We start from the raw sequence: 13365 nt of genomic DNA on the forward strand, positions 1-13365 counted from the left end.
TTACAAACTGTTCTCTCCATACCCAAATACTATCACTGTGGGCCTCCTCCTGCTGTTCCTCACGTTTTCAGATGGGGTCAGTTGGTATATTTGGTGCCCTCATTGGTGAATATCTCTCCCCAAGAAGAGCAAAAACTTCCTCTATTAATGTGTGGTTATTTTTATCACTGCTGGTTTTATTGTTGTGAGGTGTACTGGAAATTATAAAAATGTGATTTAAAATATAGTGTGTGTGTGTGTGTGTGTATGTGTGCGGACAAGGGTGGACCAGCTTATTTTGATTAGTATACTGCTTTTCTTTCTCTCTCTAGAATGTCCTCATTAATATACCTTATTATTCAGTAGGAAAACTGAATAAAAATCTGACTTTTTAAAAACCGTGACAACACATCTCTGGGAATGTCTAAGTCCTCCAATGCAACTTTGTGGAAGGTGGGCACAGAGTCACCCTGGATGACTTAGAAATTCCTAGAGAGAAGCTACTAATCAAATCAATGAGAAATCGCATACACAAAAGTTAAACCATCCCAAGTCACAGGATAAAAATAAAGTGTTGTTGTTGTTGTTGTTGTTGTTATTATTATTATTATTATTATTATTATTATCCCACAATTGGGATAGCCAACAGTATCAGTTGGTACTTATTATGGAGCAAGCATGGAAATTTTAAAATGATGAGCAATATACAACATAAATTCCTAGATTATATTAAAAGCTGCAGTTGGCCATTGTCTATCTATACAAAAAAGGATGCTGTCCTGTGCCTCAGTGCTATTCAGCGCCATGTTCCTCCATTTGTAAGTAGTGCTGCAGCAATCTCAAATTTAATATTGGTGGTATTGATGAAAACTACTATGGAACTGTGACACTTAGAAGCAAGCTTTCACAATAAGCAACGCTCATTGACTACTTAGGTTTTTCATTGTGATATTTACATTTTAAATGGAAAAAAGGGGTTAGGGATAAGAAGATGGGTATCTTAAAGAGCCATATTTAACCAGTGACAGGAATCACCCAGGGAACACCACAAACTTTGCAAAAAGGGTGAAACAGCAGATACAGAACAGCCAAACAGACAAAACCAGCAACACCCCAAACACAAGGAACACCCATTATAAAGAGCAGTACAAGCAGTTGGTAGCAAGGCTGGACACACTGAGCTAGTGGTGGAGTCCTACCTTGAACAGGCCTCGAAGATGGGGATGTATCTGTTAAAGAGAGAATCACCATTGCAAGAAATCCGACAAGGCTGCCTGACCTGGAGGCTGGCTCACATTAAACCTGGGGAGGCGGAAGCAACTGAGTTCTCACAGCTTAACTAAGTGGTTCAGAAACAATAAGCCTGGGGATTTGGGGGCTCTTTAGTGAGGGAGGGGAAAGGGGGATCTTGAATGGAAATGTCCACTGTGGCTCAAAACCCATGTTCCACTATGACCTGTCTTACTTTCAAAAAATAAAATGAAAAAATCAGTGTCCTTAAAATTTGGGACAGTCTTCATACTGGGATTTGCAAGACTCAGAGGAGTTGAGTCATGAATCAACAGGAAGTGAGAGAAATCTACCCCTAGGAAGGGAAATTTGCTTCTGGAAGAGTTATCATGGGAAAAAGATGTCTCCACTTAAGCTTTGGCACCAATTCTTGTTTCCATGACAGCCCAAAATTTTCAAAATTTAATTGTCACAGGAACAGAAAAGGTGGTGAAATCTTCTGAAAAGGGGTACAGAGAGCAAAAGAAATATAACAGGGATGTTAACTCTTCTCTATGCTACCCAAAACTAAAAATAAATATGTGGCTGGAACTGCACTTAAAAATGTACCTGTCCTGATTTACATACACATTTAATTTAAAAAACAAACCTACAGAATATATCTTCTCCATAACTCAGGGACTGCCTATATATGCATCAGCAGGTGACTACACAGACGCCCTATGTAAAAATAATGAAAGAACCTGGATGTGCATAGACCATCCCAACATTCATCACATTTAAGGAACACTGCTTTAATTGCACAATGGCACCTTCTCAGTGTGTGTAAGACATAAATTAGCTGAACAGACCTGATTGGCCACTGTGCAAAATGAAAGCATGCCAGAGAATATCCACCAACAGTCTCCATAAAATACAGAGGCAAGATTCCATGAGAGTGCAATGGTTCCTTGGTGGGCATATAAGCATGAAAAGTATTCCTTGAAAATAGTACATTTTCCTCTTCCCAAGGAAATGCAAAATCCACAAGAAAGTTGTTGGGAGAGGGAGAAGAAGCAGAAGCAGATAGGAATGTAATCCTTCTAGTTCACTGGAAGGGTTTGGAGAAAGATGCTAAGGAAAGTTGGAAATGCTCCAGCAAAATGCCCAAAAGGATGAACTTGTAGGAATGGAAAAGCAGCATTGCAAAAGCATCCAAAGAAAGAGCTCCTTACCAGAACGCACTGTCTGCTTTGCCTTCTTAGCTGGAGCCAGGTCATCAGGTCTGCATTCAGAAAAAGACGCAGTCCGACTTGGTCCTGGAGTCTGACATGGGACCAAACAAACCAGAGAACAGTTAGCAGCTCACTGATAAGGCAATAGGGAGAGCCAGAACTTGGTCACTGTGCTATTTTGGACAACAATTCAGATTTCCACAGCCACCAGTTCTTGGAGTTGTAGTTCAAAAGAGTAGTTTTCCTGAGCTCTCAGCTTGCTTGTATTTGTAGCCCACAAAGCCAGTAAGAACTCGGATAACTGTAGAAAGAGAAATGTTCCATTTCCATAACAGTACTTCTGCAAGTTCAAGAAAACATTACAAGCACTTCGGTTGGGATTCTCCATCTGGAGATGCACAAATATCTTTTAGCTGTACCTTCGTCCGTCCGTTCCCCCCCCCCAAAAAACAAAAAAAAAAAAACACTTCTTAAACACTGAAGCATCCTCAACACAACCATATTCATGTTTCTGGGAATCACAGGGATAAAGGAGGCATGTTTAGCAGTGTAAAGAAGTATGATGACAGGGATGGAATCTTTTGGATCCCACCGCTGCCACCAAATGTAAAGAAGTATGATGACAGGGATGGAATCTTTTGGATCCCACCGCTGCCACCAAATTGCGAAGGATTCAACTTCTACCTCTATGTATTCCACTTTTCAATGTTGTCGCTGCCACCACCTTTGGAAGATGCTTTACTCAAATAATAAGCAACATTTGAAGAAACAGTAACTTGTTTATTTATAGCACAAGGCTTGATAGTCGCAAGAATGTTATATCTTGAGGTGAACGATGTTACTTCTGTACAGTAAGTGTTGCAAGATTTCTCAATAGTTTCACTGAGCTTAGTATGGTATCAGCTTTATATGACTTGTTTCTTTCAGTTAGGAATACTGTCCTTCTTGAACTTAGTTGATCTGTACCCGATCGAACTTGGACTGGGGAGTTTAACTGGTTAACCCTAGTCTTCCTTGACTTAGGGATGTAGCCTCAGCTCTTTAGTTATCCCTACTAAAGGCTCAGCAACTTTAATTTTAGCCCTTCTCCGCTAAAACCCTCTAGCTGCTCAACTTCCTCCCACAATCTCTTCTCTCGATCTCACTCCTTTCCCCCTGAACAGAACCAACTGCTCTGGTCAACCGACAAACTCCAACTGCCCAATTCCAACTGCTAAATTTGAATTCTAAGGCTTCCACCAGCAAGGTGAAGCCACGCCCCTTTTCCTGGCCATGCCTTAGAGGCTCCCAGCTTCTGTATAAGAATAGCTGAAATATATAACCTTAAACAGTCAACCTAAACATAGCAATCATGAATAAAACACAATGATCATGACATCTTTACAAGCAGCTTTTTGGGCAGGTTGCAAAAGACATCTACAAGGGCCTCCAGCAACTGATCATATCTGTGGTGTCATGGACGTATTGGTAGGAAATGTTTTCTTATGTATTAAGGTAATTGGCTGACGTATGTATTGTATAACAGATATACTCACATAAGGAGATGGAGAGAGGGAGGGAGTGAATGAAACATTGAATGAGTGGTGATTAGTGGAAAGTTTCAACAGATTTGGACTAGGAAACACTTTCTTAGCTATCCGTGCACTTTCTACACACACACACACACACACAGAGCATTTTACTTCTCTCTGGCAGGACACAAGCAGCTGCCAAAGGGTCATTCCGCCCTTGCCTCATAGTCCATTTCAGGGGCATCTATCCTGTTCCAATTTGTAGGTGTTTGATGTGTAACTAGCCCCCTTTCTCCAAAGGCAGAAGTTTGTAGAGCATTTTAGATTTCTGATTTCTAGAGAAGGAAGACTCCACCTGTATTTTGCACAAAACTATCACAATTTCTTACTGTTTCTACTCTTTCACAAAGAAAATCGGTGCCTGAAAGAAGAACTAGTAACCACCTGAGTCTGGAAAAGTTACATTGGTGAGGGTACAACTGTAAGAATCCCTCAATCAGTAGTTAGTCTAAAAGAATAATATCTGTTATGCATGCAGTTGCAAAAAAAGACTTACCGAAGAGCTGCCACTGGCATTAAGGAGGAAGTTTGCAGTGTGGGCTGCAGTGGGTGGCTGGTTTGGAATGGGCCGGTGCCCCAGAGCCATACCAACAATCGCAGTCATGTGCGTCTCCGTACCAAAAACATGAATGGGAATTCCAGTTGTTTTTCCTGTAAGCAAAGAGAACAATAGCAGCATACTGATTTTTTTTTACCTTGTCAGGAGCAACTTGAGAAACTGCAAGTTGCTTCTGGTGTGAGAACTGGCCGTCTACAAGGTCGTTGCCCAAGGAATGCCTGGATGTTTTACCATCTTGTGGGAGGTTTCTCTCATGTCCCCGCATGGGAAGCTAGAGCTGACAGACAGGAGCTCACCCCACTCCCCGGATTCGTACAGCCGACCTTTCAGTCAGCAGTCCTGTCGGCACAAGGGTTTAACCCATTGCACCACCCATAATTTATCAAAAAGATTTTTAAAAATTGATACCCAGTATTTCTTCTCTTCTAGTAGACATCATACATTTCATTTGAATTGTTGAATAGATTTACCACAACATTCCCTAACAAACCTCAATTAAAGATGTTCATGCCTCTCATTGGTGTCCATGGTTGTTAAAACTGCTGAGAGATACCTTGCTCACTGCAGTGTAGCGCTGGCCATAAATGGTTTTATACTACTATTTTGAACTAATCATCAATGGATAGCTCACTGACCTAACAGCATGGCAACCAACACGAAGAGAGAAGCATGTAACTATCACTTCTTTCTTCCCAGTTCGAAGCCCATCCTTTCTACTTCTGCACTCCAATTGCTCCCTCACATTTGCCTGATGGTGTTGCCTCCCAGTCCTGGAAACCCCTATGATCACTGCACCACACAAGAGTCCAGAGTACAAGCAAACAGTTTATTGCAAAAACACATAACAATAGATGAAAAAGCAGGAATAAGGAAAAAAGATGTATAATCCAAAAATGAGTTAGCAATGGGTGATAACCAGACAGAAATCCAAATGTCTCATGCAAATCTCAAGTAATATAGTCCAGGAGTAGCCAAAAAGTCACAAGTGCAGCATAAGTCCACAAGCAAGTAAAAACCTGAGCAAGAATACAAAAACAAGAACACAGAAAACTTCCAGGATACTTAAATCCAATAACAAGGCTTGACCTGAAACAAGAACCAGAGAACACAGGCCTAGCTTCTTCACTTGAATGTTACGTTGCCTGAACTAATTCTTAGGTAAACAACTTGCTAACTAATAGGCAGCCATAAAGTCATTTATCTTCCCATGAATTCCCTCCTCAGCTTTCCCACATAAGCGCTCTGACCAGAGCTGCCTATTTTCTTTTCTAATCTGTAAACAAAGACTTTTGTTGACCTCCATAGCTCCAGGTGTTTTTCCCTGGGATCCTTCTATATCACTTAGCTCTTCACTCGACTTCTTATCTAATGTTGCAGTTTCTGGCTCCTCTTTCTAACTCTAGATGCTTACACTTTCTGAATCATATTTTTCCCAGAGAGAGCCATCATTTCTTTGACTTGAGCTTTCATCACCAAGAAATCCCACAGGAAATCCCACAATTCTCTCTAAACCATAAGTGAACCCAATCAGCCTCAAGCTGTACTACAACAGATGGTGTTAAGATGCATATTCTTAATATCTGACATAGCATCTCTTGCAGTTCACACTGCAAGAGTATTTATTTATTCAAAAGTATTTAGGAAGTGTTTGGATTAACAGATGAGAAAGTGGAATATATAAAAGAGGAGATGGATGGAGGGATTTTTTATATCAGCCTTGCAGCTGGGAAATTCTAGGAGGAAAGCTTGGTGCCACATTGACAGCTGCCCCTTTCTTTGATTAGGCCAAGCACTCCCATTTATTTATGAGAATAATACATGAAAACAAAGTGCAGGGGGAAAACAACATTAGAAGTAATTATTCAGAAACTCCTTACCTACTTCCCCCATGACACGTAAACCTTCCTGGTAGTTCGGTCCTCCTCTCCTCACGAAGATCCTCACTTCATGTTCTTTCAGAGGACCTTGATAATCCTTAATGGCTCTAACAATACCCTTCAAACAGAAAAAAGAATAGCAAAATAATCTCACACTGACACACAGTCTATATATATAAAAGGATAAAGTTGCGGGCGCAGTGACTATAACAACAAAACTAAACATCCCAGAAATACGAAATTTGGCAACACAATGCAAAAGGCTTGCCTCCAGGTTACAACAACACAACCACACCACAAAACCACAATCCAGACCCACAACACTCACAACAACGCATCATGCGATAACAACACAACTAAACGCCCCAGAAATACAAAACTTGGCAACACAATGCAAAAGCCTTGCCTCCCAGTTGTAACAACACAACCACACCACAAAACCACAATCCGGACCCACAAAACTCACAACAACGCATCATGACTATAACAACACAACTAAACGCCCCAGAAATACAAAATTTGACAACACAACGCAAAAGCCTTGCCTCCCAGTTGTAAGAACACAACCACAACACAAAACCACAATCCGGACCCACAAAACTCACAACAACGCATCATGACTATAACAACACAACTAAACGCCCCAGAAATACAAAACTTGGCAAAACAATGCAAAAGCCTTGCCTCCCGGTTGTAACAACACAACCACACCACAAAACCACACCGGACCCACAAAACTCACAACAACGCATGATGACTATAACAACACAACTAAACGCCCCAGAAATACGAAACTTGGCAACACAACACAAAAGCATTCCCTCCCGATTGTAACAACACAACCACACCACAAAACCACAATCCGGACCCACAAAACTCACAACAATGCATCGTGACTATAACAACACAACTAAACGCCCCAGAAATACGAAACTTGGCACACAACTAAACGACCCAGAAATACAAAACTTCGCAACACAACACAAAAGCCTTGCCTCTCAGTTGTAACAACACAACCACACCACAAAACCACAATCCAGACCCACAAAACTCACAACAACACATTGTGACTATAACAAATACAACATTTGACAACACAACTCATCCACCTCCCCAATCCCTACATTCACACTTGGCCTCCAAAAAAAAAAATTACAATAATAACAATGACAACAACAACAACAATAAGAATCAACACCATCACAGGCAAGAAACAGCCAGGCACTGAGGCTGAGAGGCCAGTCAGTGCTACACTGGGCCTCCAAAAAAACAATACAGTAGCATCTAACTTATCCAGCCTTCATGACCACAACAACAACAATAATAATAAACAGCTACACAGGCAAAACAAAAAAAAGACTATTGTACCACAATAAAAATATAAACCGCACTCAGCAGAATCCGACATTACAACTAACAACAAACCAAAGACAACAGGGATCTCAAGCAATTATCAATCAACACAAAAATTGAAGAAGGTAACAGACTTCAAATACTACTACTAATGTGAGTATAAAGAAGGGTGGAGGTCACAGCATAAATACAACCTAATGTAGACTGACCAACACCACCAGACTAAGCCACAGCAACGCGTGGCCGGGCACAGCTAGTTTCTTATATTAAACTCCTCTCTTATTGTTGAAGGATGATTGTGCCAATTTTATTTCAATTTATTTTCTTTCTAAAGAGAAGGTCTACAAAGTGAACTTAATATAATAGGAACAGCAGGGAACATAAACATGCTTCAAAACCACATAGTTGGGGGTCAAGTATAGGCTAGTAATGTAATTATACATGGCTATTATTAAGACACATTTTCAGACAAACATTTACCTTAAAAGTGGCAGCCACATTAGTAAAATTAGCAATGCTTCCTCCAATGATCAGGATTTTACCTTGTAGAGATAAAGAAAACAAGAGAAAGGGTTATGCAACTTTGTAAGAAATATTCTAACCCAATCAATACATTTATTAATGCTACAACCAATGATCATATGCATTTACACCAACAGAATATTCTAAATATAAACGTATGTTTTCCATCTACTTAATGTCTGTAGGGCAGGGTGTTTTTTTTTTGGGCAATCACTGTCATAAGAAGTAGATGCCAACCCTCTTACAGGCATCCCCTCTGCTTGGTTATTCTTCTGTTTGGACAGATTGAAGTTAGAGCTATGTTTGGCATTTTCAAACCCTGGTTTGTTCTTTTGACCATGGCTGCTGCTTTTTAACACACTACTTCCTGTTTCCCTCCTTCTCACATTGAATCTTCAATCAAGTCTTTAGCCTCGTATGTGCAAGCTAAAAGAATGGGTTCCATCTTTCAACCCATTCCTTTTTCTGACAGTGATCCAAGTTCCCAACCAATCAGAGAAGAAGGGGTGTCCTTTATTTTCTCTGCAAATAAATCAGTGAACACTCACCCACCAATACTCCTTTCAAACAATTCAAGGAGAGAAAGAGTTGAGGGGGGCGTAGTGTGTTAAAAAGCAAAGCTGAAATTGTGTGCCAGGGTGAGAAAAGAGGAGTTTCTTTAAAATCCCCCTCAATGCCCTCTAGAGTGTGTAGGAGGCAATTTCAACACTGTGTGACTTTCTTTTGGGTATTTTAGGCATAGGAGAGGATTTTTTTCAAAGTGGAAGTAGCCCAGAAGTCACCTCTTGCTGGAAAAAAATTCTCTTTGGGGCCTAAAAGGGTCCAGGAAGGGCCAGAAAACATGTTGAAATTGCTCCTTTGAAGATACGGTTCTTTGGGTCAACATTATTGGGGGGAGGACAGTCCTTGAAGATTTCCTTGGAGGGAGACAAGTGTCTCTAGCCTTAGACACTTGTCCACCCTTCTCTCATGGCATCCAATTACAGCTAAGATCTTGTGAAGGAGAAGCAGCCCATGCCAGTCAGCAAAGCAGACAGTCATGGGACTGGGAGAACAGCAAGCTTTTCTTTTGTATTCCTAATTGTAGGTCAAAAACTGGATCCTCTTTCCATGTCCTTCTGTATCTCTTTCCTCTTCTGCCTTATCTCTGACTTATCTCCTGCTTCTTTTTTATTTGTGTCTGCTTATCCCTAGCTTCCTGTCATGTCCTTTCCCATGGCCAGCCCAACTCGTGACATTGGCTCATTTCTCAAGTCTGCCCCTGGTAGTCTGAATTCATACCCAGCATCATTTCTGCTCCCTGGCAAAAACCAATGTGAGCCAGAGAAATGATGGTCTCAGTGTTCAACCTGATCACAAGCACCCACAATAAAGCATGCAGAAGCATCAACTACTAGAATGTGTAGTTTGCCCAGATAATCTCTTGTACCTTCTGGGTGCTTTTCCCGTGTCATGAGGGAAAGGATGGTCTTAGCATAGTCATAGGTCTGCTGTTCACTGGGAGCTCCAGAGTATTCACCATAGTTAGCCAGTTCATTCACTCCACCAAGGTCGCAGATGGTATCACTAGGTAGAATAACAACAACAACAACAACACTTTATATTCCGCCCTTCTCTCCAAGGGGACTCAAGAGCGGATTATAGTATATAAACAAACACAGGCAAACATTCAATGCCTGGTTGCAATGAGGCACATATACACAGACAAATGCAAAGTCTTCTCCTTTTATTTCTGGCTTTGAAGGCGGTGCTCATCTCTGGCTCTGGGGGAGGTACTCTTCTCCATTTCCTAGCCGAGGACTTGTGTTGTCGCCTCCTGGTCGTGTGGCCGGCAAGATTACTTGAAGAGTCTTTTTGCCTTTTCCCGCTGAAGTAGTACCTATTTGTCTACTCACATTTGCATGTTTTCAAACTGCTAGGTTGGCAAGAGCTAGGGCTAACAATAGGAGCTAGTCCCGTCCTGCAGATTCAAATTGCCAAACTTCAAGCCAGCAGTTCAGCAGCACAAGGATTTAACTCATTGCGCCACCACATAGAAGGCACATAAACGATATTAGAAGGCTTAATTTGCAAATCCAAGAATGTTCAAAGTCTTCTTGGAATTTAGAGCAAACATTAAGCTGCATTCTACTCTTATGTTCAGTAAAGACCAGGGCAGGAACAAGAACACCAACTACAACCCAACATTTTTCAAGCATCATAAAATTTGATTACAGGAGTTAAGATATTAGTAAACATTTCATGGCAAGAGAATTCTTTGCCAATTGATGAGAATGTGAGAGTTGTAACTTACAAGGAGGCAGGAGCTAGTTGAGAAAGAAAAGAGTAGACTCCGGCAGAATTAAAATATATGCGCCTATCTAACATTCATGCTGCATAATGTATATCCACGTTTTAACATTAAGGGTTTGTAAGAAGGTAAAGAAAAAACTCTGTAGCTGAGCTGCGTATGATTGCTCTTAACCATCAAGTCTGTTGGAAGAACCTGCTGCAGAACAATACTGCCTCTCAAACATCAAGAACTTTGATGGAATCATACAGGCCACTGGGATTTTCCTACTTCATGCGAAGTCTTTTTGAACTCTTAATACACATTTTTGTAACAAACCATAACGACTAAAATTATCGTTTTAAAAAAGGAATGCGACAAAAGTAGTGATTCACAGGTTGCCAAATCATCCCAAGAAATAATGTTTTCAAAGTTTGAACTTTTATTCTTCTGAAGTGTGGTGTAGTTTCCAGGTTGCAAGGCAGTGTTCTAGCAGTATTTTCTCCTGACATTTTACCTGCATTGGTGGTTGGCATCTTTAGAGATCCTCTGAAGATGGCAGCCACACATGCAGGCAAAGCATCAGGAGAAAATGCTGCTAGAAACAGTCTTATAGCCTAGAAACCACATAACAACCCAGTGATTCTGGCTGTGAAAGCCTTCAACAATACATTCCAGTTGTCCCCGCACTCCACTCTTATGGGGATCATATGCTCCATACCTGTATACGACAGATGCACCACCGCCAGCCACCATGGTCCAGATTCTGCCCTTTGGATTCAGGATTGTGAGCTTTAAGCTGGCTCCACTCTTGGCATCTAAATCAGCAATGTAGGCTTCCTACAGGGAAGACACAAAGCAGCATTAGAATCACAGATTAACATTTTCTAGGGTGGAGCAATAGCATTTTCTGTTGTAACATTAAGCCACGTTGACTCCATTTTGTGTGTGAAGTTACCTTCAATTCCCTCTCACAAATTCTCTCCAGAAATTTCCCCTTTAATCTATATTATCTAACTTATTTTTATCGAGGTAAAAGAGTTGTGTGTTGCCTGTTGTGTGCTTCAAGTCATTTTCTGGTGACCTAAAGCAAGGCTATCATGGGGTTTCTTGGCCAGATTTGTTCAAAAGAGGGTTGTCTTCCAATAAGGCTGAGAGAGTGTGACTTCCCAAGATCACCCAGTGGGTTTCCATGGTTGAGCCTCCGGAGTCGGAGTCCAATGCTCAAACCGCTACACTACATGGGCTCACAAAATAATATATAGTCTCACTCTACAAAGTCAGAATTATCAATAAGTCATCTTATCACTCCCTCTAACCTTCACAATCCCTCATTGTCTACAAAATGCCAGCTTGGTTCCCCACTGGAAGAAAGAAATTAGATAAAATATATGTGTGGGGTCATTTCATGCCAAGTGGTCTAAAATTTTAAAAAGTTCTCACCATCATGTTCCAATTTTGTTCAAATTTTAGCTGTAGCACCAGTCAGGTGTTATACTAAGTTTCCCAAAATCTGAGGTCTCTAACTGCAATAGTTCATGATCTAGACCCTCTTATCTGAGGGGTAGTCAGTCAGCGTGCACACAACATTTAAGAAAATGCCATTTTTGGGGTCTAATAAAACTGAAACTAAATATAAGAATGGCTAAAAAATTGAAATCCTGTACAGTTTTTTCTGCTGATTCTGATGAAATTAATGTTAACATTATGGATTCAAAATCCAGTCAAACAAGTTAACTCAATGTGTGCATCAAAATGTGTCGCAACAAATTTTGACCAGTATTCAGACTGCAATAATTTACATGCAAATGAAGATACAGACTTGAAATTTTGACCAAGCATTATGATTGTGCTGGACATAATACTGCCAAATTGCAACTACCCAGCATTTATAACCACCCTGCAGGATCTCTTCAAATTTGGAACTTTGGGCGCAAATGGAAAATCTACCGAAGTTCAAAGTCAATTATTTTAAAAGTATCTACTTGAATATGCTTGTGTATAGTATCATCTGAAAGAGAAAATTTTCTCTACAAGACTGATATGTTTTTCTTTTGCAATGCAACCATTAAGTATCCGTTTACTCAGGTCAAAGTATGTTATATTTTGTGCATTTATGCATTATGCTTTATGCATCCTCATGGTCCTCCTAGTCACGGCATGGCTATTGAGCTTGGCCCTTAAAGTAATGAGGATGCTGGTTTCAATGTGATATATAACATATTTTGACCTGAGTAAATGGATAATTTAAATTTACTAGCCACTCTTATACATTTAGTTTCAATTTTATTAGACCCCAAAAATGGCATTTTTAAAATGTTGTGTGTACGCTAACTGACTACCTTTCAGATAAGAAAGAGGGTCTAGATCAGCAATTATTGCAGTTAGAGACCTCAATTTTTTTGGAAAACTTAGTTTAACACCTGACTGGCACTACAGATAAAATTTAAACAAAATTGGGGGACATGATGGTGGGAAGGTTTAGACCACCCTGTGGAGGAGGAAGAGGAAGAAAGTTAATGTCATGGTCTCTGCCTTCAGTGTTAGCTCTCAACAGTCAGAAGTGAAGAGTGCTTTAGAAATCTAATACATAACAAAGTTTAAAATTCAGTGTCATCTAAAAGAAAAAAAAAGAAAGAAGCAAGATTATCTAGGCTTTAATCAAAACTATAAAATACCAAAAAGGTGTCAGTGTGAGTGGGGAAAGGGGCAGAAGAAAAGTGGAGTGTTCCCAGTGCTCTCCAGTCAAAACACAACACTTCTCAGAACTTCTGATCAGTCACAACGTGAG

General features: G+C 40.4%; 1 protein-coding gene across 5 annotated transcripts in view; it reads right to left on the minus strand.

Moving 5' to 3' along the window:
- Positions 1 to 13365, minus strand: part of acly (ATP citrate lyase) — a 72422-nt gene that overhangs the window by 17421 nt on the left and 41636 nt on the right. For 3 of the 5 annotated variants that reach the window (XM_003222429.4, XM_062983946.1, XM_062983949.1), the window contains exons 8-14: positions 11296 to 11414; positions 9735 to 9871; positions 8264 to 8325; positions 6431 to 6548; positions 4491 to 4645; positions 2424 to 2514; positions 1179 to 1208 (exon numbers count right to left, since the gene is read on the minus strand). In XM_003222429.4, the coding sequence (XP_003222477.3) occupies positions 1179 to 1208; positions 2424 to 2514; positions 4491 to 4645; positions 6431 to 6548; positions 8264 to 8325; positions 9735 to 9871; positions 11296 to 11414 (712 nt within the window). The remainder of the gene's footprint in view (positions 1 to 1178; positions 1209 to 2423; positions 2515 to 4490; positions 4646 to 6430; positions 6549 to 8263; positions 8326 to 9734; positions 9872 to 11295; positions 11415 to 13365) is intronic. The other 2 variants (XM_062983947.1, XM_062983948.1) reach the window with 2 other exon arrangements.

This window comes from Anolis carolinensis, chromosome 6, assembly GCF_035594765.1.
Source record: "Anolis carolinensis isolate JA03-04 chromosome 6, rAnoCar3.1.pri, whole genome shotgun sequence".
Taxonomy (NCBI): domain Eukaryota; kingdom Metazoa; phylum Chordata; class Lepidosauria; order Squamata; family Dactyloidae; genus Anolis; species Anolis carolinensis.